The sequence below is a fragment of the Agelaius tricolor genome, unplaced genomic scaffold, assembly GCF_023055355.1.
Source record: "Agelaius tricolor isolate 1412-34295 unplaced genomic scaffold, bAgeTri1.0.p SCAF_5, whole genome shotgun sequence".
In the NCBI taxonomy this organism is placed as follows: domain Eukaryota; kingdom Metazoa; phylum Chordata; class Aves; order Passeriformes; family Icteridae; genus Agelaius; species Agelaius tricolor.
Genome location: NW_027269265.1, coordinates 52665074 through 52692198, shown reverse-complemented (window position 1 = coordinate 52692198; position 27125 = coordinate 52665074). Strand labels below are relative to the sequence as shown.

The 27125-nt window shown below is 47.5% G+C and overlaps 2 protein-coding genes and 3 long non-coding RNA genes across 6 annotated transcripts; 3 read left to right on the top strand and 2 right to left on the bottom strand.

Annotated features, from left to right (window-relative positions):
• The first annotated feature begins 927 nt into the window (after positions 1-927).
• On the top strand, positions 928-8699 carry GATD1 (glutamine amidotransferase class 1 domain containing 1). Of its 2 annotated transcripts, none has more exons than XM_071428008.1 (8): positions 928-1081; positions 2703-2779; positions 3171-3276; positions 3798-3905; positions 4701-4795; positions 5928-6021; positions 6752-6863; positions 7392-8699. In XM_071428008.1, the coding sequence occupies exons 1-8, from the start codon at positions 1024-1026 to the stop codon at positions 7396-7398; spliced, it is 657 nt and encodes a 218-aa protein (XP_071284109.1). In that variant the 5' UTR covers positions 928-1023; the 3' UTR covers positions 7399-8699. The 2 variants fall into 2 exon arrangements, with proteins under 2 accessions (XP_071284109.1, XP_071284108.1); XM_071428007.1 differs by having other exon boundaries at positions 7389-8699.
• A 2402-nt stretch (positions 8700-11101) lies between these two features.
• LOC139590414 (uncharacterized) lies at positions 11102-13557 on the top strand. The gene is made up of 3 exons (XR_011679336.1): positions 11102-11635; positions 13055-13134; positions 13376-13557. It is a non-coding gene; the product is annotated as an uncharacterized lncRNA (long non-coding RNA).
• Positions 13128-19666, bottom strand: TALDO1 (transaldolase 1). Its single transcript, XM_071428001.1, has 8 exons — positions 19460-19666; positions 17311-17434; positions 16803-16910; positions 16124-16255; positions 15526-15701; positions 15194-15391; positions 13899-14044; positions 13128-13391 (listed from the first exon to the last, which is right to left on the bottom strand). The coding sequence occupies exons 1-8, from the start codon at positions 19554-19556 to the stop codon at positions 13359-13361; spliced, it is 1014 nt and encodes a 337-aa protein (XP_071284102.1). The 5' UTR covers positions 19557-19666; the 3' UTR covers positions 13128-13358.
• A 727-nt stretch (positions 19667-20393) lies between these two features.
• LOC139590415 (uncharacterized) lies at positions 20394-26500 on the top strand. Its single transcript, XR_011679337.1, has 2 exons — positions 20394-21332; positions 25908-26500. It is a non-coding gene; the product is annotated as an uncharacterized lncRNA (long non-coding RNA).
• On the bottom strand, positions 20872-23621 carry LOC139590416 (uncharacterized). The gene is made up of 2 exons (XR_011679338.1): positions 23495-23621; positions 20872-23158 (listed from the first exon to the last, which is right to left on the bottom strand). It is a non-coding gene; the product is annotated as an uncharacterized lncRNA (long non-coding RNA).
• Positions 26501-27125: the final 625 nt, after the last annotated feature.

The window sequence follows — 27125 nt, the reverse complement described above, 5'->3', positions numbered from 1 at the left end:
AATTCCACAGGGTCAGGAAAAAGGGCACCCTTCAGCTGCAGAAGTGTAATCATCTGCGGGCTTTGCTGCAGAAACACAGCTGGAGCCTCGAGTTTTAGTTTGTCATGACAGGAGCAGAAGATCAAATAAATTCCTATTTTCTGAGTGGGAATGCTGGAGGTGAGAGGCTGGGATGGATGGGGGCCTGACTCTCCCACTGGCCCCAGTCAGGGTGTGTGGAATTCCACGTGCCTGGGGCAGTGCAGGGAGGATGGGAAGAGCTGATGGAGCAGAGGTTGGACAGCACTGTCCTTTGTGTTTGTTTAAAAAGCACTGGAGTCACAAGCAGAGAATAAGGACCATAAATGTGATGCTCTGTGATATAAAGGCTTAGGCTGCTGGAGTGGCACTAAATCCGGAAATACTCCCCAGTGAAACTGAATGAGATGCTTTTTTTTCCTTTTAAAAAAAAATTTTCTGGTATCTAAGCTGGAGCGGTGAGGAACATCCAGATTAACCAGCCTACGGACTCGGAACACAGCTCTGGAGAGAAAAGGAGACAGACAGATGATTGAAGAGACGGACAAGGTGGCATGAGCTACATTTCCTTTAGGAAACCAGGCTAGAAATTAAACCCTTTCCAATAAACAAATAAAGCAAATAGCAGGATTGCGCTGTCTTTATTTTACACCTTTCATTTTATAACTGCATTGTGTCTGCAACACACCAGCAGCCAGCAAGGGCTAAACCGATTAAATTCACACAGGGATGAGAGATGCAAACGCAGAAACGGAACACTGAGGTTTACGAAGGTGGGGAACTAAGGAAACAGTGACAGTTGCCGATGGGACGTGGCACCACGGGATTCTCGGGACACCCGAGGGCTTTCAAAGCTCCCGGCGGCGGCAGCGCCCCCTCAGCGCTTCCCGCGCTTTTCCGCCTCCCTCGGGATTTCGCGCGCTTTCCCCGCCCCTCCGCGCTCCCGGCACCGCGCACGCGCGGCCGCACGAGGCTCCGCCGCTGCCCTCAGGCCCCGGCCCCGCCATGTCGGAGCGGCTGGCCAAGCCCTCCTGCCTCATCGTCGCCAGCGCCGCCACCGCGGGTGAGACGCTCTCGGGGGGGAGCCCCGCCGGTTCGCGGGGAGCCGCCGCTCCGGCCACTGCGGGCGTCCCGCTCTCCCCGTCCCTTCCCAGCGCCGCGGCGGGCGGGGCATGGCGGGGCGGGGCTGTCCCCGGTGCGGCTGTCGCGGCTTGTCCCGCGTGTGGCCGGCCCACGGCCCTCGCCGTGTGGGTGTCCCGTGTGGGTGACACTGCAGCCGGGCTGTGCAGCCGTGTGGGTGACACTGCAGCCGGGCTGTGCAGCCGTGTGGATGTCCCGTGTGGGTGTCACTGCAGCCGGGCTCCCTTGTCCGTGTGGGTGACACTGCAGCCGGGCTCCCTTGCCCGTGTGTGTCCCCCGTGTGGGTGTCACTGCAGCCGGGCTCCCTTGCCCCTGTGGGTGTCACCGGAGCCGGGCTGTGCAGCCGCACGTGTGCCCTCCCTGCCCAGCTGTGCCGCTTTTCCGTTCGTGCCCGTCTTGCGCTGCAGGTGTGGCCGCCATGTGCAGCTGTGCTGCTCGGCTCCTCTGCGTGCGGCTTTAGTGGTTTTGAGGGGAAGGAGGGTTGGCTCAGATTGGGTGTTTGGGGGAAGAATCTTTTACCTGTGAGGGTGCTGAGGCTCTGGTGCGGATTGCCCGGGGAAGCTGTGGCTGCCCCATCCCTGGAAGTGTTCGAGGCCGGTTTGGATAGGGCTTAGAGCAACCTGGGTCAGTGGAAGGTGTCCCTGCTCCCTGCCCATGGCAAGGGGTTGGTACAAGACTTTAGGGTCCCTCTTAACCCAAATCATTCCAGGATTCTGTTCCTCAGCACACAGCTCGCCTGTAATGAAGGCTGCCCATTTCTGATGTCTTAAAATCATTAAATCCTAACAAAATAATAATCTGAATTTATTTAGAGCTTTCAAGATGAGCAAACACCCAAGCTTGTGTACTTTGCTGATGTGAAAAGTGCATATTGTATGGCATTTAGATATTTACTATATGTATTTTGTTGTATTGATTCATAATACTGTATTAACATTTTAATAATATGATAAATGTAGTCTTGTAGTTAAAAGGTAACTTTGGTAGTTAAAATAAGAACTATGTAAGTGGGATATTTTTTTTAAGAAAGGAATGAGGCACCTGCACCAGATAGCAGCCACAGGACACCTAAATCTTTCAGAGAAGAGGAATTTATTGTTCTCTTATCAGAAGAAACTGAATTCTTCCTGCCTAGCTAAAGATCGAAGGTGCCTTAGGATTAGGAGGAAGAAGTAGACGATGACCAGACGAAATCCTTTGTTTGAATGGAATTTATGCATCATGTATGAAGTGTATGACTATGCAACAGGCTATTGCTTTTAAGGGTTAATTCTCTGTTAATGGGGGTCCTTTTTTGGGCTGTGCTGCCCAGAAAAAGGTACCCCGACGTCCATAACTCTGTTTCTGTTGTCTCATATTGTCCTAATTCAAATTGCCCAAATTATTATTACTATAATTGTATTACTATTTTTATAGCCATTTTATTATAATTAAACTTTTAAAATTTTAAAAACAAGTGATTGGCGTTTTTCACACTGGATAAAGTGTGGCCTGCATTAAACTATCACTGTTGTTTCCCTAAGGTATTGGAATCTGTTTTCCAGGTGTTTCAGCCCAGTCATTCCTTCACTGCTTTACTCTGGCCAGCTCTGCCTTTAACCTGCAAGTGGCAACACCTGGGGTGAGTGAAAATGGACAAATGCTGTGATTTCAGCCTGAAACCAATCGATATCTCAGTTGTAATTAAAAAAAATAATATAATTAATGTAATATAAATTTATTGAGAGCTGTTTTATTTGCCGTAGATATTAAGGGACTGGTTTAATTCTGGTTTTTTAATACCAAAGTGACTGCAGCCTTTCTGTAGGGTGGGTTTGCACTTCTCTATCCAGTATCTGTTTCCACACAGAGTGGAGGGAAAACTATTAGCCCTAATTCAGTGGGAAAAACAGAAAACTTCACGTTTTTTGAGAGCTGAAAGCATCTCAAACTCCCACGTGGCCATCCTTGAGTAGTGTCCTGGATGCCTGTGCAGTGATGCTGACCGGGGTGTGTCACCACGTTGTCCCCAGGGGAAGCCCATTGACTTTGTGGATGTGAACGAGAGCAACACGCGCTGGATCCAGGACTTCCGCATGAAATCCTACGCCAGCCCCGCCAAGCTGGAGTCCATTGATGGTAAGGGTGTCACCACGGCCCTGTCTGGGAGACAGGGCCTGCAAAGGGCCAGGATTTTTAGGGAAGAATGACACAGAAGAGGCAGGAAAGTTGTGTTTCAATAGCTGCAGTTGTTGGTTTACTTTTTATTTAAGAGGAAGTCCAAGCAACTGCTTTGCAATTTTCTTATTTATTTTGGAATGGTCATTCTCTTTTAATTGTATATGTAATATATACAAATAATGTCTGTGTGTACACAAGCACACAACACATTGTTACTTGTTAAAAATAATTATTTTGCTGGAGTAGGAGCCAGCAGACAGAACAGTTGTAAGTTTTGCCTGGCTCATTAAAAATGTGTGTCCCTTGTCCTAAGAAGGACCTTTTTCTCTCTTCTGTGTAGCTTTATTAGTTTCTTTAGGTAGCTTTTAACTGATTTATGTGGGTTTGTCCTTTTTTTCCAAACGTGCAGTGGATTTATAATCAGGCTTTTTGGGTTTTTTACCTGTCCTGCAATCAGTTCCTGCTTTCCTCCCACCCAGGGGCTCGGTACCACGCCCTGCTGATCCCAAACTGCCCCGGGGCTGTGACTGACCTGGCCAACAGTGGGTACCTGGCCAAGATCCTGCAGCACTTCAGCACTGAGAGCAGTAGGTGAACATCCTCGGGGACTGGGTGAATGAAACAGGGCTCCTGTGCTGCCTCTGCAGGGTGGCTGCCTTCCAGAGACTTCAGAGTGTTTGCATGGCTAAAGAGCATTCCAAACGGGGAAGGAAAAAGGAGATGTCAAGGGGGAAAACAAATGGCTTAATGGGCCTTTAAAAAAGGAAAAGGAGACTTAGGAAAAAAAAAGTGTCCTAAAATGTCTTAAAAAGGTAAAAAGGAGTCCTAAAAGGAAAAAAAAATAGTGTCCTAATGTCTGTTAAATAAGAAAAAGGGAGACTTGAAAAGGAAAAAGAGGTCTGAGGTCTTAAAGTATCTTAAGGAGCAATGCCAGTAGCTTTTCAGATCTTGTCTCAGAAGAAGGATTTGCTGCCTTGCAGTGGTACAGAAGTGGCTCTGTCCAAATCAGCAGCATTCAAGGCTCAGAGCCAAGTGTGGAATGTCCCAGGATCATCATTAAGGCTGCAGTTAATCAAGACTTGGGGTGTGCTCCACATTTGAACATTTGTGGAGCTGTCTCTGAACTTGGAGTTAAAATCTGCAATTCTTGTTCTTCCTCTTACTGTAATAATAACAAAATAGTTGTAATACTGTAATAATTGTAGCAATTCTTATGCTAGGCAATAATTGCTGCTGCAGTGTGCAGGAGAGCCCCTACAGCCTAAAGGAGCATTATCAGTGCAGTATAACTTCATTGCAGGAGGGCAGCATGAGGCTCACCACACTCACCTGTGTTTCAAGTATTTGGAGATGCTCACAAATGTGCTTTAATTCTTTTCTAGAGCCTATCTGTGCTGTGGGACAGGGAGTGGCAGCTTTGTGTTGTGCCACCAATGAGGATAAATCCTGGGTTTTCCAGGGATACAGCCTGACAGGGGTAAGCCAAGCTTTTACCTTGTTTTTGCTGTTTGGGGGCTTTTTTTGCTGTGTGGTTTCTGGTGGTTTTGAACTTCCTGTAAATATAAATTATCAGTTTGGTGCCCTTGGCTTGTGCAAGATGTGCAGAGCTGTTTTTGACAGGCGGCCCAGCACTGGGTGCATGAAGGGCTTGTCCCACTGAAGTGGCATGTGGGGAATGCTTTCCCTCTGATTGTTCAGTAAACTTTAAACTGAAGCAAAAAGAGAAAAAGGAGCTGGAAATTCCTGCTGCAGCTCTTTGCATTTGCTGTCGAGGACTTATAAAAAAATCTTTGTTTGTTTAATGAATGCTGGGGATAAGTTATATTTCTCAAAGTACTCTTTCTTTTTAAAAAGTAGAGGGAGTCTTAGAAAAAAAAGTAGGGAAAAAGGCTGTTTGTACAAACTGGCTTGCAATTAAAGCAGCCAGTTACTGCTGATATTTTATTTTGTGTGCTCTGACCTCACAGCCCATTTTATAGTGTCAGAGTGATGCAAATTGCCCTAGTACAGCTTTCTAGCCTGGAAAATTTACATGGAAAGTTAAGAAGTAAGGATTTTGTGACTCACAAAAGCTATTAGTGTTCTCATGTGCTTCTCTTTGAGTTAAGGATTATTTATGACTCTCTGTGGATTGTTACAGTCCATGATGAAATAATTTAAATCATGTTGTGGCCTAGCTATGGTTGCTGTGGAAACCATAAAATTAAAGTCCTTCCTTTTGTGAATTAGAATTCTAAGTGCTCCTAAATTTTCTGTCTGTAAGCTGTTTCCCATATTCATTCCAGCATGGATTACTGGTTTTGGACTCTGCAGGTGGCACAGCACCTGTGTCCAAATATTTGTGTGCCACGGACAGACAGGTCTGTGCCCTCCTGAAGTTAATCACACCTGCAGAAATTGTTTGGTGGTGTTATTTCCTCTTTACTTAACTCTCTTAAGAGTTTCCAGTTTGCTCCCTGCACAAAATCCATCAAAGCTGCTTGTGATCATTTGGCTGGGTCAATAGTAGAGGGAACAGAAATATAAATTTCAGGGAAATATGTGCTGGTTTTGCTTGGCTTTTTCTGTAAAAAAGCCAGCCAAACTAATTTCCTTTTGATCTATTTCAGCCCTCTGTGTACGAGCTGGTGAGGCAGCCGAATTTTGCCAGTTTGTCCATTATTGTGGAGGACTTTGTGAAGGATTCTGGAGCTACATTCAGTGGTGGGTCATGCCTGGTGTCTGGGATGGGCACTTTGTGTTTGCCTTGGGAAATGAGTGTTTGTGTACTGGTTGTATCCAGCTGAGCAGGACTCTGGCAGGATCTCTCACCTGGAATTCCCATTCCCTCATTTACCAATACATCACTGCTCATTTGCAAGGCCAGCTTGGACAGGGCTTGGAGCAACATTGGGTAGTGGCAGGTGTCCCTGCCTGTGGCAGGGGGATGGGACTGGATGAGCTTTAGGATCTCTTCCAACCCAAACCAGTCTGGGAGTCTGTCTGGAATGAGGAAATTTAAAAGTTCTGTTTAGGGTGCTGAGCAGTTGCTGGTAGATCTGAGCACACTGGGGTGTTGTAATTGGCCAGAAAATGAGTATTTAATTTTTGTAGCCTGGTGATCACAGCTCATGTCTGGCATAAGATGAGTTTGTGTTGTATTGTGAGGTAATTGTAGTTTTCAAATACATACTTTGAGTTTTTCGTTATGAAAAGTCTCTGATATGTGTACTTTACCCACCTGCTGTTAACTGAATCAAGGACCCAGTCCCTTTCAGAAAAGGATTTCCTAGGGAATTTTTTTCAGGATGAGGGGCTTGAGTGCTCCTCTCTGCTGGGGTGATAGATCAGCACCCAGCAAATCTGTCTGGCCATAATAGTTGTGTGTTGTGTTGGGTTTATCAGGGGTGTGATCCTGGCACTGAGCAATCCCTGTTTTTCCTCCTGTGTTCAGCCAGCAGCCCAGATGCTGTCCATGTGGTGCTGGACAGGCACCTGGTGACAGGACAGAATGAGAATTCCACCCTTCCTGCTGTCCAGAACCTTCTGATTCTTTGCAATGTCAGGTGAGGCAAAATGGGGCTTAGGGACTGGGAACAGCCAGTGGTGAGCTTTTTTTTTGTTTCAGGAATACTGTCTCTCAGAAAGGGTTTTTCCCCTTGGTTTTCTGCTGAAGTGTGTGTGTGACACATCTGTTTGATCAAGCCAGCCAGGCAGTTGTGTCTTTTGGCAAAGAGCATTTGATTATTGAAAAGAAAAAGATGAAAATGTGTGGGGAAATGCACAGCTGTAGTGGAACTGGCAAAGTAAAATGCTGAATAGGCTTCACTAAACATTTCTGTTCAGGGAAACAGCTCTTGTTTCTTGAGCTTTGGCAGACTGTCTTTGAGTCAGCTCTGATTTAGGATTCTGGGAATGAATGTATTTAATTTTTTTGGAAATGGCTTGGCTTGTTGGAGTGTCATCTTGTCAGATAGAAAAGCCCATATGAATAACCACAAACCTCTCATTTTGCTCAGGGGAGTGTGTGGTACCAGTCCTGTCCTTTGTGCACTAACAGGTCCTGTCCTGTCTGGGTGTGTTTCCTTCAGCAGGAAATGAAGGGGAAGGTCTGTTTGCAAACAGGATGGATGAAGAGCCAGCAGGCTGAGGATTTCCATGGCTGTGACCTGGATGAAACACCCCTCTGAACCTCTGTCCTGGACTCTGAAGTGACTGTGAAGTGGCCGTGAAGTGGCAGTGTCAGGTTCTGTGTGGATGGAATGGATGAAGGTTGTCAGAAGCAACTGGGACACTCCCTTATATTTTTGCTGCTCCATTTTCTCACTGCTTCTGTAGACCCTCAGTTTACAGATGTGGGAAACAATCTCCTCAAAACCCCCCAAAAATTGGTGCTGTGAATACAAATTGCTGGAGCTGAAGCCCTTGCTCTGGGTTGGCATTGTGCTGGTGCACAGCGTGCCCTTGTTTTCTTCCTGCTCACATCGCTGGAATTGTGTTCAGAAAGTTTGCTCAGCTTTTTTTTTTCAACATGGTCCTACAATTGTTTATTTGTTCCCTTTTGTGCTGCTTATGTTGTGGGTTTTGTTCTCTTGGAAATACTCCTCTCTGGGAGTACACTGCTGCTGTCTCTTGCTGGAATTTTGTGGACTAGGGCACTGAAAAATGCAGATGGTTAATGTGGGACCCCTCTGAGGAACCAGCTGTAGGGTGGAGTCTGGACTCCTCCTTCCTTCTGAGCTGCAGGTGTGGCTTAAAGCTGAGTGTGGAAAGGAATAACCAGATTTAAATTTTCTTTTTAAAATTGTTGCAGGCTCAAACATACAAAATTATTGGAAAGTAGATAAATAAACTTTCAGATAATTGATTTTCCTTCCCTCTTGGAATTGTGGGCAGCATTTCTCCAGTGCCCTAAAGAAATGGGGCTGCATTTTTGTTTTCTTACCAGGCTATTACAATATTTTGGTTCTAACAAATCATCAAGTAGGGAAATTTTCTCTTTTCTGTGTGAATCCATTTTTTTAGCTCTGTTTCAAGAATTCAGTGTGATTTGAAAAGACAGACTGCTGTGGGTTTTGCTGGGTCTTCTGCTGTTGCATTCTGGAGCCCAGCTTACAGAACTTTGGCATTGATGGAAATGAAAACCAGAATTTGAAATGAAATTTGTGCTTTGATAGATATTAAATGATCAATTAGCTTTGATGATTTAAATCTTCATTTCTGACAAGCCAGCTTGGGGATTTGATGTTGACACCATCAGGAAATACTTTCAGTCTGGAAAGCCACATCTTGTTTGTGAAGTGGGAGACTCTATTTCCTTAGGGTCTTTGTTTCCATGGGATTTTGCCAAAATTGCTACATCTTTTCTCTGCTTACCTGTAAAAATAGAACATTGGTGTCTACTCTGTGTCCTGTTTTCATTCCTTAAATGAGGTTCTGTCCAGGCCCATTCATCTGCTGCTAGGTGAGCAAACAGCATTCAGACCACTACAGGCTTTGTTCAGTCCTCTTTTGTACAGTTTTTCCTTATTTTGTGGCATCCAGGACCTGCTGGAATTGCTCTGCTTGTGCCTCTGTCAGGAAGCTGGACAGAGCACACTGCCTGGGGACTTGATGGTGCTTTCTTTTTCCTCCCATATGAGAGCAGGGGAAAAAGAGTTCCTGTGTGTGTTTTCACTCTTTCCCATCACACCATGAAGTTGCTCTTGGGAAAACTGGGGGAGAAAGGTGTGCTCAGGCAGCGAGTGGCTGGGGAGTGATGTGTGCAGGTGTGGGCCAGCAGCTGTGTGAGGTGGCTCTGCAGGTGGCGGGCTGGATTGTGTCACCTTCTCAAGTCACGCTGACAAACTGGAAGCCACCTGAGTCACAGAATCATGGAATTTAGGTTGGAAAAGAGCTTTTAAGATCAAGTCCAAGCATCAGTGCAGCACCACCACCATGTTCACCACTCAACCTCAGGTATCACATCCATGTGTTTTCTGAACCCTTCCAGGGGTGGTGACTCCACCACTGCCCTGGGCAGCCTGTTCCAGGGTTTGATGTCCCTTTCCATGAAGAAATTTTCCCTAATATCCAACCTAAACTTCCTCTGGCACAACTTGAGGCCATTAGTGATGATAGCTCTTAAGTTCTTGTACAGGGTGACCAGTTTTAGCCAGGGATTGGAAAAAATTGGTCAGAAAAACTGTGGGAAAAGAAGGACAAATGAACAGAGGAAACACAAAGTTGTTGAATGTCATCCAGGTATGTTCAGGAAAGTTTTATTCTGTTCATTTTCCATAATTTTGTTCTACAAACATAAAACTTGATAGTTTATTTGGTATTTTATTTTACCTAAAAGGTATTTACATCAACTAGAATCATGAAGTGGCATTAAACAAAGAGCAAGGATTTTTGTGTAATTCTTGCATATTAAACTTCCTATGGGAAGAATTTAGGTGCCTCAGTTTGTATCTTCTGTACCTTGTGTCTAGTCCAGCTGAGGAGCCCTGTGAGCAATCCCATCCCAGCCATCCAAGCAGTGGGGTTTATCCTGAGGGGTTTTTGTCTCTTCTTTGTTTCCCAAAGAATTGAAAACCTTCAAATTTGGGAGATTTTCCCACACAAACCTTTATTGTTTCAGCATTGTGTTGTGCAATGCTTGGTGCTTTGGTCCTAGGAATGTTACCAGGCAGGCTTGTTTCCTAGGAAATCTGTTCCTGGTAACATCCAGCTGGTGGGTTTTACTGTTTTATTTATTTGGGTGGGGGGTTGGTTTTATTTTCTAGAGTTTTAGTGATTTATTTTTTTGGGACTCACAGTATTACCTCTTTTCTGGGTTTAATAGCTGGGACCACATCCTCTGTTTTCCTCTGATGTTTTTACAGGCAGACATGGAGGTACCTGCCAGAATCATCAGAGTGCCTCTGCAGCACGTGGAGCAGGATGAATCCAAAGGCAGGAGGAGTTTCCTTGGATGTTGGCTCACAGCTGTAAAGGAGCACTGCTGTCCTGCACCCCACAAAGGATTTCTTCAGCAAAAAGAGGACAGCCCACCATCCCTAAGGTATGGGAGCCTTTCCTGGCAGGATTACACCTGAGCTGGGAAGAGCAGTGCTGGTGCAGCGGTTGGGAAACTGCTTAATTCTGGAAAACAGAGCCCCAAGACCTGCCTGTGGGTATGATCTCAGTTTTTGTGGTTTTGAGGATCCTGACAAGATGTTTGAGCTCTGGCCCTGTCTGCAGCTGGTGGTTGTTGGTCATGCCAGCATTCAATTTGTGTATTAACATATTAAATTAAGATTCTTTCCTTGGAGCTTCTACAGTATAATCTTGTAAAAAAAAAAAAAACCTAACTTTTTTTTTTTCAATGGAATCTGCTGCTTTGTTCATCTTGTGTGCATTCAAACAAGAGCCAGAAGAGATGGAGTGCCTCTTTGGTCCTGATTTACTTGAAAATTTCAAATGGAACTGTCTGGGTTTGGTGCCATCCATCCTGGCCTGTGATGGCTATATTGGATGGACATAATCAGTGAATCTAAATTTTAAATTAAATTCCATGTTGGGAAGATGAATATAAATGGATGTACTTTGTTGTGTCTGTTCTTCCAACAGCTCTGCTTTCCTGTACCCTGTGTCAAGAATGGAGGAGGTGCTGGGAGCAGCAGGATGTCTCCCTTAACACAGTCTGTGATGGGATGCAAGGCACAGCTGGAGGAGGAAGGAAATCTTTTCCAACCTCCCTCCAAGCTTTGTGTGTTTGCACAGAGCTGGATGTTGGAATCAGAGAGCAGCCACCACAAGGAAAGGCTGGGAAAGGTGCTGTCATTTTATAATCAATGCTTTAAAGTTTATTTATTGATTCTTTAGGATTTCTCCAAGCATAGATGTTGTATCTGCCCCTAATTCCTGAGTCCTGTCCTTGTGACTGTGAGAGCCACAGATCTTTCTGGGGGACCAGAGACATCTGATTTCTTAATCTGAGGAGGTATGGGAATCTGGGAAGTCCCAGAAGGAGTTTGTAAGCAGACAAACAGGGCCCTGGGAGAGGTCCCTGCATCTGCTGAAGAGAGGGGAATTTGGGGAAGAGTTAAGGAGTGAACTCACTTTGTGTGACTGACTAAAGAGCTGTACAAGCTGAAGGTTTATGTGCTGCTTGGTTTTTTTTTTTCAGAAAGGATGTGGACTTTGTGGCTTAGCCACGGATGTCAGGCCCCTCACAACATCCATCTGTGCTGCAGAGAAAGAACCCCAGTGCTGGGGAGTTCTGAAACACCAGCTGCCACCACGGGAAGGAAGGGATCCTGTGACTGACCCCGTGACCCCTCTTGCCTCCTCAGCTCTTGAGAGGCATCTGTTGGTAAGTGGAGTAAGGCTTCACTGTTACTCAGGCACCTTTCCTACCTCTTTTTCTTTTTCCCTCTTCACTGCAGCATTTCATTCTCTCTTGAGCACCTTCTGCAATGCTTCAGTTTCATTTGAGCTCCACGGTGGTACTGACCCAGTTGTGTCTCAGCTGTGTGAGGGGACAGATTCCATGCATTTGAAGGTTCTTGCCTCACTCAGGGAAGAAGGGGCATTTATTCCAGAGGCTCCAAGCCTCTGACCAGCCAGTTTGATAGCACCAAGTCCCCAAATTCTGTGTGCTCAAATCCCTACCCTGCCCTGGTGGTGCAGTGTGTGGTGTTAGAGCACAGCAACCTGCTCAAGGCAGGGGGTGGAATGAGATGGTCTTCAAGGTCCCCTTCCAACCCAAAGCATTCTAGGAATCTCTGTTGGAATTCTCAGTTTAGTAAGAGTGAAAAATGCAAAACAGGTTAAATTGAGAAGGGATGTGGAGGGTCTGATGGCTGTAGGGAGGGGCAGGGCCAAGCTTTTGGTGCAGGCTTGACTTTGACAGGAAAAAAGGTCACCTCCCTTTGGGCAGTCTGCTTTCTGCCTGGTCTGCTTCCCCCCTCTCCACAGCTGTAGGACAGAGGGCCTGAGTCCCTGGGGATTTCACCTCCCTCTGGCAGACTGGCACTGTTCCCAGGGCAGGCTGGGAGGGCAGCACCAGCTGTCTGTGTCTGATTGTAGCTGCTGTCCCTTTGGCTGGAACAGCAGCTCCCAGCTTGTTCTGGATGCGCTGACAGCAGAGCTGCTGTGTCACACTGGGGGAGGATCAGTGCCTCCCTTGGTCTCGACAGAGCACGTGGCTGTCAGTGCTGGAGCCACAGTGCTGCCTTTTCTCCCTTTAAGCTCAGCCAACTTTGGCAGGAAACAGCAAACTGCATCCATGTATGAGCAGGGATCTCTTAGAACCATGGAATGAATCACTGGGGTTGGAAAGGACTGCTGAGACCATCAAGTCCAGCCATTCCCCCAGCACTGCCAAGGCCACCACTATCCCTGGCCCCAGGTGCCACATCCATGTGTTTTTAAATCTCTCCAGGGGCAAGGACTCAGCCCTGGGCAGCTGTGCCAGCTTGGACAGCTTTCAGTGAAGGAATGTTCCCTAATATCCAATCTAAACCTTCCCTGCCACAGCTTGAGGCCATTTCCTTTTTGTCCTATCACTTGTTCTTGTCTCCTCTTCATGGAGAGGAGACAAGATTAGTTTATACAGATCCTTCATGGAACAGGATCTGTATAAACTAATAAGATACACATGTATATTTTGACATACATATGTGTGTCTCACAGGAGTGTTGGTGGGTTTTGTACCAAGAGGGACTTGTGAAATCTGTGTTTGCTCTTTAAAACAGCCTGAAATTAAAAACTGTTTTCTTCAATGTGTTAGGACTGAAGACTTAATAAGGAATTTGAAGATTAAAACCCTATCAGGTGTCTCCTGCAGCAATGAATCGACCATGTTACAAGGCAAGTCGGTTTTAATTTGCATGTATTGACAAAAGTGCCACAAAAATTTGAAATTCCATTTGTCCCTTTGCAAATTGATTAAAAAAAAAAAGCATTATACAGAAATCTATCCATACACAGCATGATACTTGTACAGGTAAGACATTTGTACATCCACTGAACCTCAGGTGATCCACCTCAGCTTGGAGCACTCAGGGAAATGCTGATTATTAATTTTTCTTTTTTTATTTTCCATTTTCAGTGCCGAACATTCGCTCCTAGAAAAAGAATAAACAAAGCACAGCTGAGTAAGAGTTTGGGAATGCTGCAAGGAGCTGCCAGTCACCAAGTGCCTAGATCAGGTATACTGAGTATTTCTTCCCCAAAAAACACAGTTTGATGAATCCTATGTGAAAGCCTCTCCACAATTTGACATAAGACTTTGACAGCAGATCTGCACTGTCTTAGTGCCTGCTAGTACAAACATGATTTATTTCCAGCTCACTACCTGCAGATTATTTGTATCCTGTGCTGCTGCTGACAGCTCAGAATCCAGATTTAAGGGACTTGGACAGTTATCCTGATGAGCTGCCAGTCCTGTGGCTCAAGCTGCAGGCATAGCCCACACCTGGCACCAATTCGTTCTTGGCGTGCAATGAGGCTTACCAAGTGCACTGAATTTAGGTGGCCTGTCCTACATAACCTGTCCAAAAACCTGCCCAGACGTGTTTAATCCTCAGCCACGCCAGGCTGGCTGCAGTACATGGGAGGAGCATGATCTCTACCTTTAACATCCTCTCCAGCTTAACTGCATCTGCAGCAAATCTCCTGATGCCATCAGAGAGCTTCTCCACAGCCATCTGGTCTTCGTTGTGGTGCCAGCGGAACGCCTTCTCGTCCAGGTGCATCTTCTCAAGATCACACGCCTGAGCTGTGCAGGAGAAGTAGAAAAAGAACCAGACCAGGTGACCAGGTGATCAGATTCTTATCAAATTCAGACTTCCTAAAATTGTCTTGGGTTTTGACCGTTTCTATGTGTTGGAAAAATTTTAGATACGTTCAGTATGACTTGCTGCAGGAGCATAGTCTGGGATGTGAGATTGAAAGCGCTCCTGATATGGCTGGAGGAGAACAAAGAGGAAAAAGAAAAAGGTAGCCTAATAAATCAGTTTATCTTAAAACAGTGTTTGTGTGTGTCATTATCTTGTACCTGTTGCAGAATGGCACAGCAATTCCAGGCCTATTCTAAGGAATTGTGTAACCACCCCACAGCAGTGAGATGTTCTATGCAAATATTCTGAACAATCAGGGCTTTGATTATTTGGCAAGAACTAACAAAAGCTTGCTTGATAGCAGGCTCCTAGGCCAGCAGCAGCCTGTGGGCAGCAACCCATGGCTACAGCTGTGCACAGAGCTGCTTTGAGATGTAAACCAGCATTTTAATGAGGCGGCAGAAAAGGGAGAGGATCAGAGAATCCTTGAATTATTTGGGTGGAAAGGAACCTTAAAGCCCATTCAGTTCCACTCCCTGGCCACAAGCAGGGTGGATGCCACAAGCATCCACTATCCCAGATTGTTCCAAGCCCCATCCAACCTGGGCTTGAAGTAGTGTAATGGGAGCAAGGATTCCAAGCCATCATTGGTACAGTGTCACCAGATCAAATCATTCAGTCCTTGTGTATGCTTAGTTTCTAATTTCTGGAGGGCAAACACCTCTTGGCATGTCTAGAGATCAAGATGAAATCAAGTTTAGCATCTTTGCTACTGTTCAGTAAAATTTCATCCTGAGCATGTGCAGATTAACTTTCCTCCCCTCTGCCTGTCCCACGGGGAGAGGTGCAGAGTATGGAAGCACTCTCCAAACCCACTGCAATCCAGTTATGCTCAGTGTCAGCAGTTGTAGCAGTGATATTGTACTGAGGCTACAGTATTTTCTTCTGAGGCTACAATATTTCTTCTAGGAAATTTGATTTATCCCTAAAGCAGGATGGCAGCAAGTAGCACAGCACTGACCAGAACCCCAGACTCTCAACACTGCAGAAGAAAGGAAGTCAGAACAAGCCCCCAGGAGCAAACTCACCCTCTTTGACACTGAGTGTGGGAGTTAACTTGACATGCTCTTTGCTGAGCTCTGCCAGGAGCTTGGGTGAAATGGTGAGATAGTCACAGCCCGTGAGCGCTTTGATCTGGCCCGTGTTGCGAAACGAGGCGCCCATCACGATGGTTTTGTAGCCAAACTTTTTGTAGTAGTTATAGATCTTGGTGACACTCTTCACTCCTACAAGTAGAAACCAGCAACTTTATTGTAAGGGATTATTTAGAACATGCTCAAACCCAGCATTTGCCATGAGAGGATTTTTATGAGTAAACTGTTTGAATGAGCAGCTGTTGTTTTCTCAGCAGTGTGCTCACCTGGATCCTCTGAAGGCTCATAGGTTTTCTTGTCTCCATTTGCGACATACCAGTCCAGGATCCGTCCCACGAACGGGGAAATCAGAGTAACTCCAGCTTCAGCACAGGCAACAGCCTGAGCAAAGGAGAACAGCAAGGTCATGTTGCAGTGAATCCCATACTCGGCCTCCAGGACCCTGCAGACACAGGCTGGCTTAGAACAGCACTTTGCTCACCTGCAGAATTCATATTCAGGAACGAGCTGCTAAGTTCCATCTACTGAATTCCCTGAGTTAATTTAGAAATGGGATGCACAAGTTGTCAGCTAACAGCAAATGTTTCGTGCTGCCAAACTCTGCTTTATTAATGCTGTTCCTCTAGCCAAATGCAGCCAGCTTAGCAGGGTATTTCAGGAAACTGTGGCCTGGCCCTTGTATGAAGAAACTTTGCCTATTTCAACAGCAAGCTGTGGCAGGGCACCTTCCGTGCTCATGACAGACTTCCTCATGGCACGGTGCTTTCAGCACTGCTGTTTATTCAAGTGCAGCATGCAACATCAGTGCCTGTAGACAGGCAGGAGCATGCCATGAATCAGCACACCAGGCACACACAGCCTTACCTGCCAGCCTGGATTCCTTCCCAGGTTGAAGAGAGCTTGATGAGAATCCGATCTTTACCAACCCCTACTTCCTTGTAGAGGTCGATGAGGCGCCTCGCCCTTTGAATCATTCCTTCCTTATCAAAGGACAACCTTTAAGGCAAGAGCAGCATTGTTTAAAATTGACTTATTATTTTGTTAAAATTCTCTGCCCCAAGGCCCCATGGGAAAACACTGTCCTGTTTTATTAGCATTTACATGCCAACAGAGGGTTTGTGTTCTCAGATCCCTCCTGGACTGTCAGCCCTTCGGAAATGAAGTTTCTCATAATGAATTCAGAAGCTGAGCATTAACAAAAATTGGCACTGAGCAAATTAACACCCAAGTCCTGTTCAGGTCTTGGAAAAAACTGTTCAAACAGATCTCTTGCTAAATTGAGCAGCTGTTATCACATAAAAGAGAATTAGCAAAACTACAACTGGAAGTCCCTTGCTTAAGCAGCAAGACCAAGATTATGAAAATCCAAGGTCAGTGCTACTTGTTTTTGTTACAGAGTTCTAGTCCAACTAAGGGAAATCCACACTCTTTATTATTAATAATGTAAGTCCCACTGGTCTTCTAGGCAAAAAATCTTTCTCCAACTCAGGTTACTTTTTGTATTTACAAATATCCAGGATAACCCAGAGGGAAAAGAACCAACCTTGCATCTACTTCTGTGGACACACGGCCAGGTATCCTCTTCAGGATTTCAGCTCCAAATAACACAAAAAGTTTGTCAGAAGCATTTTTGATCTGCTCCTCCTCTGACCTGAAAACCACAAAGAGCAAAAGCATTTATGGGGATAAAAAAAAGGTGAGTTTATACTTTGCTGTGGATTTGAAGATCAAATTTCACAGCCCATTTAACATTAAATGCCAGAGTTCAAATGAGCCACTTCTGGCCTGTCAGCAGGATTAGCCTTTGGACACTCTTTCCTATAGTGCTGTTTCTTTCCTGAGCAAGGAGGGCCAGGTGTGAGCTGGGAAATGAGGATACACATCTGGAATGGGTGTAAGGAATTTGTCTCCAAGTGTTGAGGTCTTTTGGGGCAGGAGACAAACCCACAAGTACACGAGGGGGAAACCCCAGTATGTTTCTTGTATATAAAGAAGGCATTTTAAATACAGGTCTGTTTTAAATACAGGAAATGAAACCCCTCTTTACTTACCCACCAAGCTTCTTCCCATAGGCAACAGCATCATCCACAAGCTTCTGGTATGCCGGCATCTGAGCCGCAGCAAGGATCAGGGAGGGGTTTGTGGTGGCATCCAGGGGCTTGTACTCATCTATGGCTAAGGAAAGAAAACCAGCCTGTTTGAAACAGCCAGCCTGCCTGAGAAATCAGAAGGGTTTTGCTCAACCAGGTGAGAATGTTAACACTTGTTAATGACAGAGCACATCAGTGGTGTTTAAACACTGCCTGAAGGCTGCTTTGTGCCAGAGCACAGAACAACTGGGCTGCAGTCACAAGATACAGCAAACTTTAAAGTTTGTAAACTACAGAAATTGCCCAAAAGGATAAACCTGTAGAAATGATGGATGGAGAGAAGTAGTACCAATTTCCAGGCTTTGTCCCAACCAGCATAGCTGAGCTCCAGGAATCAGAGAACTGGGGACCTTCCCTTCAAGCAGTCAGAAATTCAGGCTTTTGTTTTTGTCCAACTCATGGGGCCAGGACAGGTGAATTCACCTGTGAGGCTCCAGCACCTTTTCTTACTGCTTTCTAAACGTTTTCCACACAGCTGCAGTTTCTCAGTATCTGCTCTTCTCATTTCCTTGTCCTACCAGGAAGACACTTGACTCTTGGTCTTGCCCTAAGCCCTGGACTATGCCTGTTCCAGGTGATGGATGCCAGGTTTTGCTCCAGCAGGCTGTGGCACACATTGGCTGGCTGTAATCACAGCCTGGCACCAGGGCAAACGGGGCAGAGCCTCTGCAGGTCGCTCAGCACTTTCAACAATACAATTAAGATGTCAAAAAAATAACAAAATCTGTATTAGCAGCCCCTTCTCCTCAGCATTACTGCACAGGGGTGAAACCCCAAGTGAGAGAGTGCAACTGTACTAAAAATAAGCCTTATTTTTCCATAGATTCCTCCCAGGCAATGATCAGGATCCTGGAGTGAGGTCCACTCCAGGCAAACAGCTCCTTCAGAATTTCAATTTACGCAGGTACTGCTTAAAGCATCTGTACTGACACCTTCTACAAACACCACTGGGAACCAGCAGCAGCAACAACCACCTTCACCTCCAGCAGGGTTTAACCCTCCAGGAGCAAGCCAGGTAAGGCTCTTGCCTTGATAGGGCTCTGAGAATAACCCCCACTGGGAAGAGCAGCCCAGAGAACAACTGGGGCATGTCCTGAACAGGGCCAGGAGCTGGACTCGATGATTCCTGTGGGATATTCTACAATCCTTACTATGCCTGCACACAAACACCCCCTTGGCCATCCTGGGGGTTTGTTTTTTTCCTGTGTCTGAGCTGTTGCCACCCCTGTGCTCCTCCACCTTAAGTTTAGTACCCGTAAGACATTTGAGAGTGGCTGTTTGGGATTGTTTACTGTTACACCAACAGGATTAGGCAAGCAGTGGAGGGATTACTGCGGGACCGGGTGAGGACAGGACAGGATTCAAGGGTGCTCTACACAACCCAGAGACACCCATGGAGGGAGTTCTTGGCTCTGATGGACTGAGCAGGCTCCGTGTCCGTGCCGGGCCAGGCAGTGACAGCTTGGGAACAAGTGGCGTTTTAATCGAAGGCCACCTCCCTTTCTCAGAAAGGAGTGTGCTGGCTCATTCTCAGCAGATAAGGGAAACAAAAGCACTCTGGCATTATTTTTACATAATCCTGTAATGACTGGGTTGGAAGCGACCTTAAAGATTGTCCCGTTCCACCCCCTGCCACGGGCAGCGACACCCTCCGCTGGACCGGGTTGCCTTGAGTTTGGAAAAACCCCAAACACGTCCCAGATCTAGACAGGTCACTGGAAGAAAACCCGAATTCATTAGCGCAGCAGAACCTGGCTTGAGTCTGACAGCACGCAGAGCTGAACGTGGTGGTCAGGGCACACCCGAGGGCAAACCGGGAGAAGATCACGGGAGGCTCTGGAAAATGTCCCGCCTGGGCGGGATCTGCCCTGGGATGGGGACCAAGGCGCCACCACCGAGCGCCTCTCGCCGCCCCCCTCCGGCCGCATGGTGGTTCGCTCCCCCCAGCGCGCGCCCCTCCGGCCGGGCGCGCCCACTCTCCGTGAAGGGGGGCGGGAGAGGGGGCTAAGGAGAAGATGCGGTGACGGGATCCCCTCGCGCCGCCTCTCACCGTTGAAATCCCCGGTGTCGGCCACCACCGTGGTGTGGTGCTTGAGCTGGTCCAGCGCCGACTCCATCTTCTGCCGCTTCACGGGGGACACCGACATGTCCGCGGCTGTGGGGGCTCGCGTGCCTATAAGGGACGGTGCGTGCCCGGAGGGGACCGGCCTGCGCGCGCACCCGCGGCCCGCGCGCTCCCGCGCCAATCCCAGCCCGGCTGGGCGGCAGCGACCAATCAGGAGCGCGGACACGAGACGGACGCGGCCGGGAGGAGCCGGGGCGGGGCGGCGGGAGGGAGAACGATTCTGATTGGCTGGCTCGTGGGCCTGGGGGTCGGGCCGGGCGGTCGCCTTGGCGACCCTGACGCCGCCATTGTCCCCAGCAGAGCGCGTCCGGGGCTCTGCCGGCCCCAGGACCTCCCGGCACCGGCATCTCCGGTCCCCAGAACCACCCGAGGGACTTCCCCACGGCCCGAGCCGCCCCCAAGGCACCTGCCCCCCGAGGCACCCGTCCCTCATGGCCGCGCGGGGCCCGGGCGCCGCCGCTGCCGCAAGATGGCGGCGGGCGGGCCCTGAGGGGAGGCGGCCGTGAGGGAGGGCTCGGAGCCGCGCCGGTGCTGCCTCGCTGCAGGAGCTCAGCGCGCTGTGCTCCCTCCCCTGCCGTGGTGGCAAGGTTCGAAATGGCTTGTCGGGCACAGCTCCAGCCGCCGAGAGAGCCCCCGACCCAGCAGGGCAGGTGTTTTGGGCCCTTGATTTGCCTAAACTCTATTTAGGCTGTAGAGGAGGTGATCTTGTTATTGTGATTTTTCACCTGAGACTGAGGATGGCTGGACATGTCGGAGAATCTGTTGCTTGGTTGTGTCATGCTGTTATGCTGTTCCCTCTTTCTGTATTGTTCCACTTGGGACAGCTGCCACAGAAATTTCCCTTCCTGATAGGTAAGAATGTGCTTTTGTACAACCTTGTCGTGCTTTGCCCAGCCCAAGAAAGAATAATGCAAAGAAGCTTTAGGTTTAAGTGCTGTTTGAATTGAAACAGGTTCGTACTGTCTCTGGTTTCTTTGCCATGGAATAGGCGAGCCTCCCTTGTGAGTCATGGAATCACAGATTCCCAGACTGGTTTGAGCTGGAAGGGACTTTAAAGACCATCCAGTTCCACCCCCTGCCATGGGTGGAACATCTTCCACCAGACCAGACAAGGAAAGGAGTTCAGCTTGCAGCTTTTCTGGTACTTAATTCTTATGATGTGTGAGATTTTCACCTGTGTGTTTTTAAAACACAGCTATCCAGGCCATAACACCCTTCCTGTTGAATGTCAGTCCCCAAACCCAAAAGGAAATGTGTGGTTTCAGACCTTTTGCTGAGTTTCTCAGACTGTCAGTGACAAACCATTATGAGAACCCAGTGAAAGAGACAGACATGGATTTATAAGTATAACTTAACTATTTTAATAACTCTTGTACAGTGCATGGTTATATCATTGTCTCCTTTGCTCAGTTACATCAATGTACAGTACTTTATAGCAGTGTCTGCAGGCAGTACAAACAGAACAGATGCACAGCTCAGTTGCATGGAAATTTGTAAAAGTGACCTCTGCAGTAAGGTCTGCTGAGATATTTGTTTTTGGAAATGCTCCTGTGGCTCCCAGCTTTACAGAGCTGTCCTGTACACTCCTGTTAAAATCCCAGATAACTGTAATTCCCTGTGATTTGCTTTCCTCTACACCCCAGCACTAGAAGGTGGGGTGTTTCCTAGCTCAACATTTGGTTTTATTTTCATTTTAGAAACTCTTTCACCTCCTGTGCTTGCCATCCTGCTTCCCTTCACCCTCTTCCAGAGCCAGGGCTTCTCAGGAGGATTGTCCTCTTCATCCCTCCCTGACAAGGTGAGTGCCCTTCTCAGATCCCAGCAGGGCTGTGACTAAACCCAGGATCCCCCCCCTGCCTGCACCCTAATTCTGCTGGTGCCAGCAGCGTCCTCTTTCAGATGAAGAAAACAGATTATCCATCGGAGACAGTCAGGAATAAAGCCAAAACTGAGGTGCATTGGTGCTCTCAGATGGAGACACGAGTTCCCCGATGCTGTGTTAAAGCTTTTTCCATTAGATGTGCAAGGACAGACAAATTTGGGCAAAGACTGAGCAGTGCTGAGAGAGAAAAGCCAACTGTCCCTGGGCTGTGGGCAGCTCTGGAGCTGTGTTTGCTTCACTGCTTTGCAATCAGGTTGGTCTGTCAGCTAAACAGAGATAGAAATGCAATGTGCCAAACTTGCTGTGGACAGGAACTACGCTGCTTGCTTGAGTTTTGAAATTCTGAGTAAATTTTGGAAGCATAATCACTAATTCTGCCTCTAGGGAAGAGATTTTCCTCACTCCCTATTTACAGATTGTTATATATAAATGCACATAACTTTATGAAGGAAAACAGGAAGTCAAGAGCAACATCCTGTGCTAAATTAGATTTTTTCCTTGTGCCCATTTATTTGGAGTTAAACCTGCCCTTTGCAGTGTGGTTTGGGGTTTCAGCTATTTGGGAATCATTTCAGCTGACTTTCTACAGTGAAAACGTGGAGGTGGGGACGAGTGACCAACACCCTGGCAAGAGCTGTGGGCGTGCCTGGGACGGGAACAAATGGTCAGGGCTTATCTTCTCCTGGTTTGAGGCCGAGTTTGGCAGCCCCACAACATTGCAGGGCAGGATCAGTGGCCCAGGGAAGGGCTGCACAGCTGCCCTGAGCCCAGGCCTGTGCATCAGCAGCAGTGGGCAGGTGGAGCTCACCTATGTCCACGTTCAGATCCCTTTGTTTGTCACTCCTGCTCCTTTCTAGGCACTGAGAGCTCATCTCAGAGACAGCACCAACTGGTCTGTGGATTTAAGGAAGCAGCCAGACTTTGGGAATGTGTGTTGCCATTCCAGCCTTGTCCAGTGAGGGGGCACAGGGGGACAGGAGGGGGACAGGGAGTTGTCACCGGGCTGTGCTCATGGGCTGCAGGGGACACCTGCACTGAGGAGGAAATGGAAATGGGGCTGCCTTAGGCTGCCCAGAGGGGTCCTTACTCCCCATCCCTGCAAGTGTCCAAGGCCAGGCTGGACAGGATTTGAACAACTTGGGCTTGGGAAAGGCGTCCCTGCCCATGATGGCGGTGGGACAGGATGAGCTTTAATGTCCTTTCCTTCAACCCAAAGCACTGCAGGGCTGTTCCTGCAGCCTCATTCCCGTGGTGCAGGCTCCAGGCCCTGAGCTGGCCCCTCCTGAGCTGTGTGCCAGGCCTGCTGTGCCAGCAAGGGCTGGGAGCAGGGACAGCCCTTGGAGAAAAGCTCTGGGGGTCTTTGTTTGAATCCAGCCCTTGTCGTACATCCAGCCCCGAGGGAATCCTGCTCCGATCGCATGCACGGAAAATTTCAGTATAAAATATATAGTTATAAAAAAAATATTTCATGCAAAATTAAAACACCTTTCCCAGTGGGATATGGTCTTATTGTCAACCCTTCCCAACAGTGTTTGAGGAATTGTCACTCTGATGGCAGCTGGAGCCCAAGGGGAGCTCTGCTGCCTCCGGCCTGGGCCGGGAATCATTGCTTTTGTTCCCTTTTTTTCTGCACTACTTAGGGCTAAGAGCTGAAATAAAGCAGAGAGACTTTAATTAGCAGAATCAATCCTTTCCTGGCGGCGCTTCATGATTTCTTGGAGCTCTGACTCCCCTCTGCTTTTCTGGAATGGAAACAAAACAGGAAGTTTGGAGTTGAACTTCAAGCTGTAGTTAAATTACAGTATTCAGTGAATGCTCTGGGAGTAGAGCTAGTTTCAAAGGGATGGGTGATATCAGTAAAAAGCTGATTAATTAGTGGAAACAGGGGGATCTTGTGGATTTGGGGCCTTTTAGCTTAAAAGGCACTTCAGAATTTTTACGTGTCTTTTATTGCTTGTGTAGGTTTGGTTGCATTTTTTTCCCCCAATTGTGTTTCTTAAAATGCCTGTTTAATGAGCTATCTGACACTGCTGGTACAGCCCCCTACTCCAGCAGGAATTATCCAGAAAAATACTCACCTCCAGCTGGTTTTTCTCCACCGTGATCTTGCTGTACACTCTGTTCCCCTCATCACCACACACCTTCTTCAGCTCCTCTCTGTTGAGGGAGAAGAGCTGAGCTCCGGTGAGGATGCCCAGGTGTTCCACGGTCCTGGGGAGACACAAAGTGGGGGGTGATGGTTGTGCTGCAGTGGCCTCGTGCCAGAGGTGAGGAGTGGGAGATGGGAGGCTGGGAGCTGCATTGGGGTCGTATCACAGGGCCCTGGGGCTGTGCCAGGCTGGCAGCTGTGATTCCAATGGCATCTCAGGCCCTGGGTTTAATTTGTGGATTGTTTTTCTCCAAGAAAATGTTTATAAGAAAGAAAAGGAGTGAGTCTGCCCCCAGGGAGTTCACTGAAACAAGGGTTGATATGGGGCCTTCCTGGAGGGCTGTGAGGCAGCTCCTGGCAGGGTGGAAGGAAATGCTGCTTTAGGGCCTGGGGGGGCTGACACAGCAGGACCCAAAGGCTGTGATTGCAGGTGCTGGGAAAGATGAGGTGTGAAACCCTCCCTGTCCTGCCCAGTGGAAACAACTGCCCCCCCCCCCCCCCCCCCCCCCCCCCCCCGGATGCCACAGCAGGGAGCAGCTGGGGGAAGAGGAATTGAAAGTCCAAGCAGGCAGAATCCACTGGAAATCTGTGGGGTTTTTATCAGGCAATGCTGAGCTGAATTCTGCAAGTTCCCAGGAAAAGTGAGTTTGGATGTTTCTATGCTAAGATGTATTTGGGCACAGGGGAAGAGAAATGCATTTATGTGTTAGCTTGGGACACCAGAATATACGGTTTTCAAAGTTGAATTGGCTTTTTGTTTGAAGAGAGACAAAATGAATATGGTAGACTGTTAAAAATGGTGAAAAAGTGGAATGAAAGGTTCTTTTTTACCCAAACTGAAAAGTTTTGCTTTGTTTTTGTTTTGTTTTGTGTTGCCTGGCTTAGGGAAATTTAGCAGATCTCATCTTTTTCTTCTCCAGCTGAGTGAAGTGCTATCTGTTTAATTAAAAAAAAAAATTTGCTGTATGGAAAACCAGTCTTCCCTTGTGAAAGGACAGGTAGGAACAATTTTAATGCACTTCCCAGGGATCTTTTTCTTATGAAATGTAACCTGCACAGATACCTGATGCCATATTCACAGGGGCTCAGGTTCTCCTTCAGTTTAGGTCAAGCTGTTGTAACTCAGGGCAATCAGGGCTTCCAGCACTGCCAGCAGCTCTGCTTTTCCCTTTCTGACCTACTGGCTTTGGCCAGTGGTTTGAAATCCATGTACTGGGGAAGCTCAGTTCTTTGTGCACTGTAAAACCTGGCAATGGAAACTGAGTCCATTGTGCTTAGTTTAAATTAATTTTCCTGCCCTCATTAGCTGTGTTAGGTGGTCAGAAGGAGGTTGAAACCACTAATTTAGTGCTGGATGCCACAACAGTGGTTGCAGGGTTGTCTTTAGCTCACGTGATTTGGGACAGCTCCTGGTCTGGTTATACCCCTGTGGAACATTTCAGTTGTAATTCCACAGCGGGGGAGAGCTTGGAGGAGTCAAACTGAATCCAGCAGGCCAGGGAGGGAGAGCTGCCTTTGCCCAGCAGTCCCTGAAGGCCAGGAGGAGAAGGGAATCCCAGTTAGGCTGGAATTCCTTCTTCTGTGGCATTCCAGAAGGTAAGTGAGTCAGGAGGGAGGAGTTTGGGGCTGGTGTGTGCTTTGTGTGCACGTGGACTGTGCAAGGGGAACTGTGCTGAAGGTTGTGCTGCTGCTGGGGCTTTCAGGGCCCTTCTCTGCAGCCAAGAGCCGAGCTGTAAATAACTGTAGTACTAAGGGGTGGCTCTTTGTGCTAATCTGGGGTCTCCTGGCAGGAAAACTTGGTCAGGCTGCTCTGAAAAGAGCAAGAGCACAGCAGGAAAAATGTTTGTCCCTGGGCTGTCATCCTGGCAGATTAACAATTCACTTGTAGGTTTGGTTTTTTTTTTTTTGGTTTTTTTTTTTTTTTTTTTTTTTTTTTTTTTTTTTTTTTTTTTTTTTTTTTCTGATGTGTTATCCATAAGGAAAATTTGCTGTTGAGGGTGTGGAAGGTAGGTTACCAGGTACAACACCTATCCCACGAGAAAGGAGATCTCCTTCTCCTTCTCCTTCTCCTCTCCTCTCCCCCACCTTGGTAGAAGGCACCTGATCATTTCTGTTTTAAGATTCCATCCCACTGTTCATGGTTTGCCTGTGCTGAGATAGGTGGAAATGTTTCCCCACGTGTGTTGTCTGCCAGTTGTTAAAAAGAGACTCCAATCTTCTCATGTAAACTAAATTCCTTATTTTTCCCAACCTCATCAAGAAAACTGGAATTGGAAAAGAGAAACAATCCTCATTCTTTCCCTGCTCCACACTGCACCTGTACCACTTGATGTTCCTACCAGGGCTTGGTGCAGCAGAATCTTGGTGGCCACAGTTGGGAACTCAGTGAATTGGGAGCAAAGCTGAAGGGTTTGTCCACTAAGAGAAGCGGTGATCTATAAACCAAAGCAGAGTGATATTCCACACCAGGGATTTGGGATTGGTGATGGTCCCAATCCATCATCTTTCTGTTCATTTTCTTTTGGATGCTGCAGCCTGCTGGGCTGGGGGAGCTGTTCCTTTGCCTTTAATTTTCTGTATTCTGTTAATTCTGCATGGAAAACTGCTTTTAATAAAAAGGCTCTTGATGATGTCCCAGGTGTGTGTTCAGACCAAGGAATGTTCTGGCTGGCAGAAGCTGCACCAATCTCCCAGGAATCTCAGTCTGGGTTTGTCTTTGCTCCCAGTTCTTCTCAGTTTGGGGTGCAGTGCAGCCCTGCCCTGTGGATCTCCTAGAAGAGTTTTGGGGTTAAAAAGGTTCTTTCCTATTCTGCAGTTTTTCTCTAGAATTCAATTAAAAAGAATAAAACTGTATCAATGTGGTTTTAATTGGTTCATTTGCATTGATTAATTAAAGCAGATCATTGAGAAGGGGCTTGAGCAGCCCTTGGTTGGAGCTGGCAGTTCTTGTCTCTTCATTCTTTGAATTTATTTTAATTATTTCTTAAGCAATTCCTACAGTTAAGATACACAGTGAGGAGAACAGCATTGCTGCCCAGCTGGATTGGGAAATCCAAGTGCAATTCCTTCGAGAGTTGAGGGGATGGGGAGCTGAGCCTCAGGCTGGGTTTTGGCAGCAGGAACTGGCTGAGGAGAGGGGAGATCCCCCAAAATTGGTTAAAGCCAATTCTGCTGGGTTTGGGTGCTCCCACCCCAAAAAAGGATCCTGGTTAAAGGGGACTTGAGGAAGCAGCGGGATGTGCTGGGGGGGCTGTGCTGGAACCCCCAACCCCTGGCCAGGAATGCTGGGCAGTGCAGGTTCACAGGGACACTATGGAGGGGCTGTGCTGGGATCCCCAAATTCCAGCCAGGAATGCTGGGCACTGCAGGTTCACAGGGACATTATGGAGGGGTTGTGCTGGGATCCCCAAATTCCAGCCAGGAATGCTGGGTGCTGCCAGACCTTTGGGACACTGCCTGATCCAGAGAGATTTCCCATTGTGTTCTCCCGTGCTCAGCACCTGGCATTCCATTGGAGTCCCACAGGCTGGAAATGCCATGCGAACAGCTGAAATCGCAGC

Coding starts and splice junctions, on each gene's coding strand:
- GATD1 (XM_071428007.1), top strand. CDS start 1,024: ATGTCGGAGCGGCTGGCCAAGCCCTCCTGCCTCATCGTCGCCAGCGCC. Junction 3,277..3,797: donor CAAGCTGGAGTCCATTGATG/GTAAGGGTGTCA, acceptor CCTCCCACCCAG/GGGCTCGGTACCACGCCCTG. Junction 4,796..5,927: donor AGGGATACAGCCTGACAGGG/GTAAGCCAAGCT, acceptor GATCTATTTCAG/CCCTCTGTGTACGAGCTGGT.
- TALDO1 (XM_071428001.1), bottom strand. CDS start 19,556: ATGTCGGTGTCCCCCGTGAAGCGGCAGAAGATGGAGTCGGCGCTGGAC. Junction 16,256..16,802: donor TCCACAGAAGTAGATGCAAG/GTTGGTTCTTTT, acceptor CTTGCCTTAAAG/GTTGTCCTTTGATAAGGAAG. Junction 13,392..13,898: donor AGCTGGAGAGGATGTTAAAG/GTAGAGATCATG, acceptor TTCTTTTTCTAG/GAGCGAATGTTCGGCACTGA.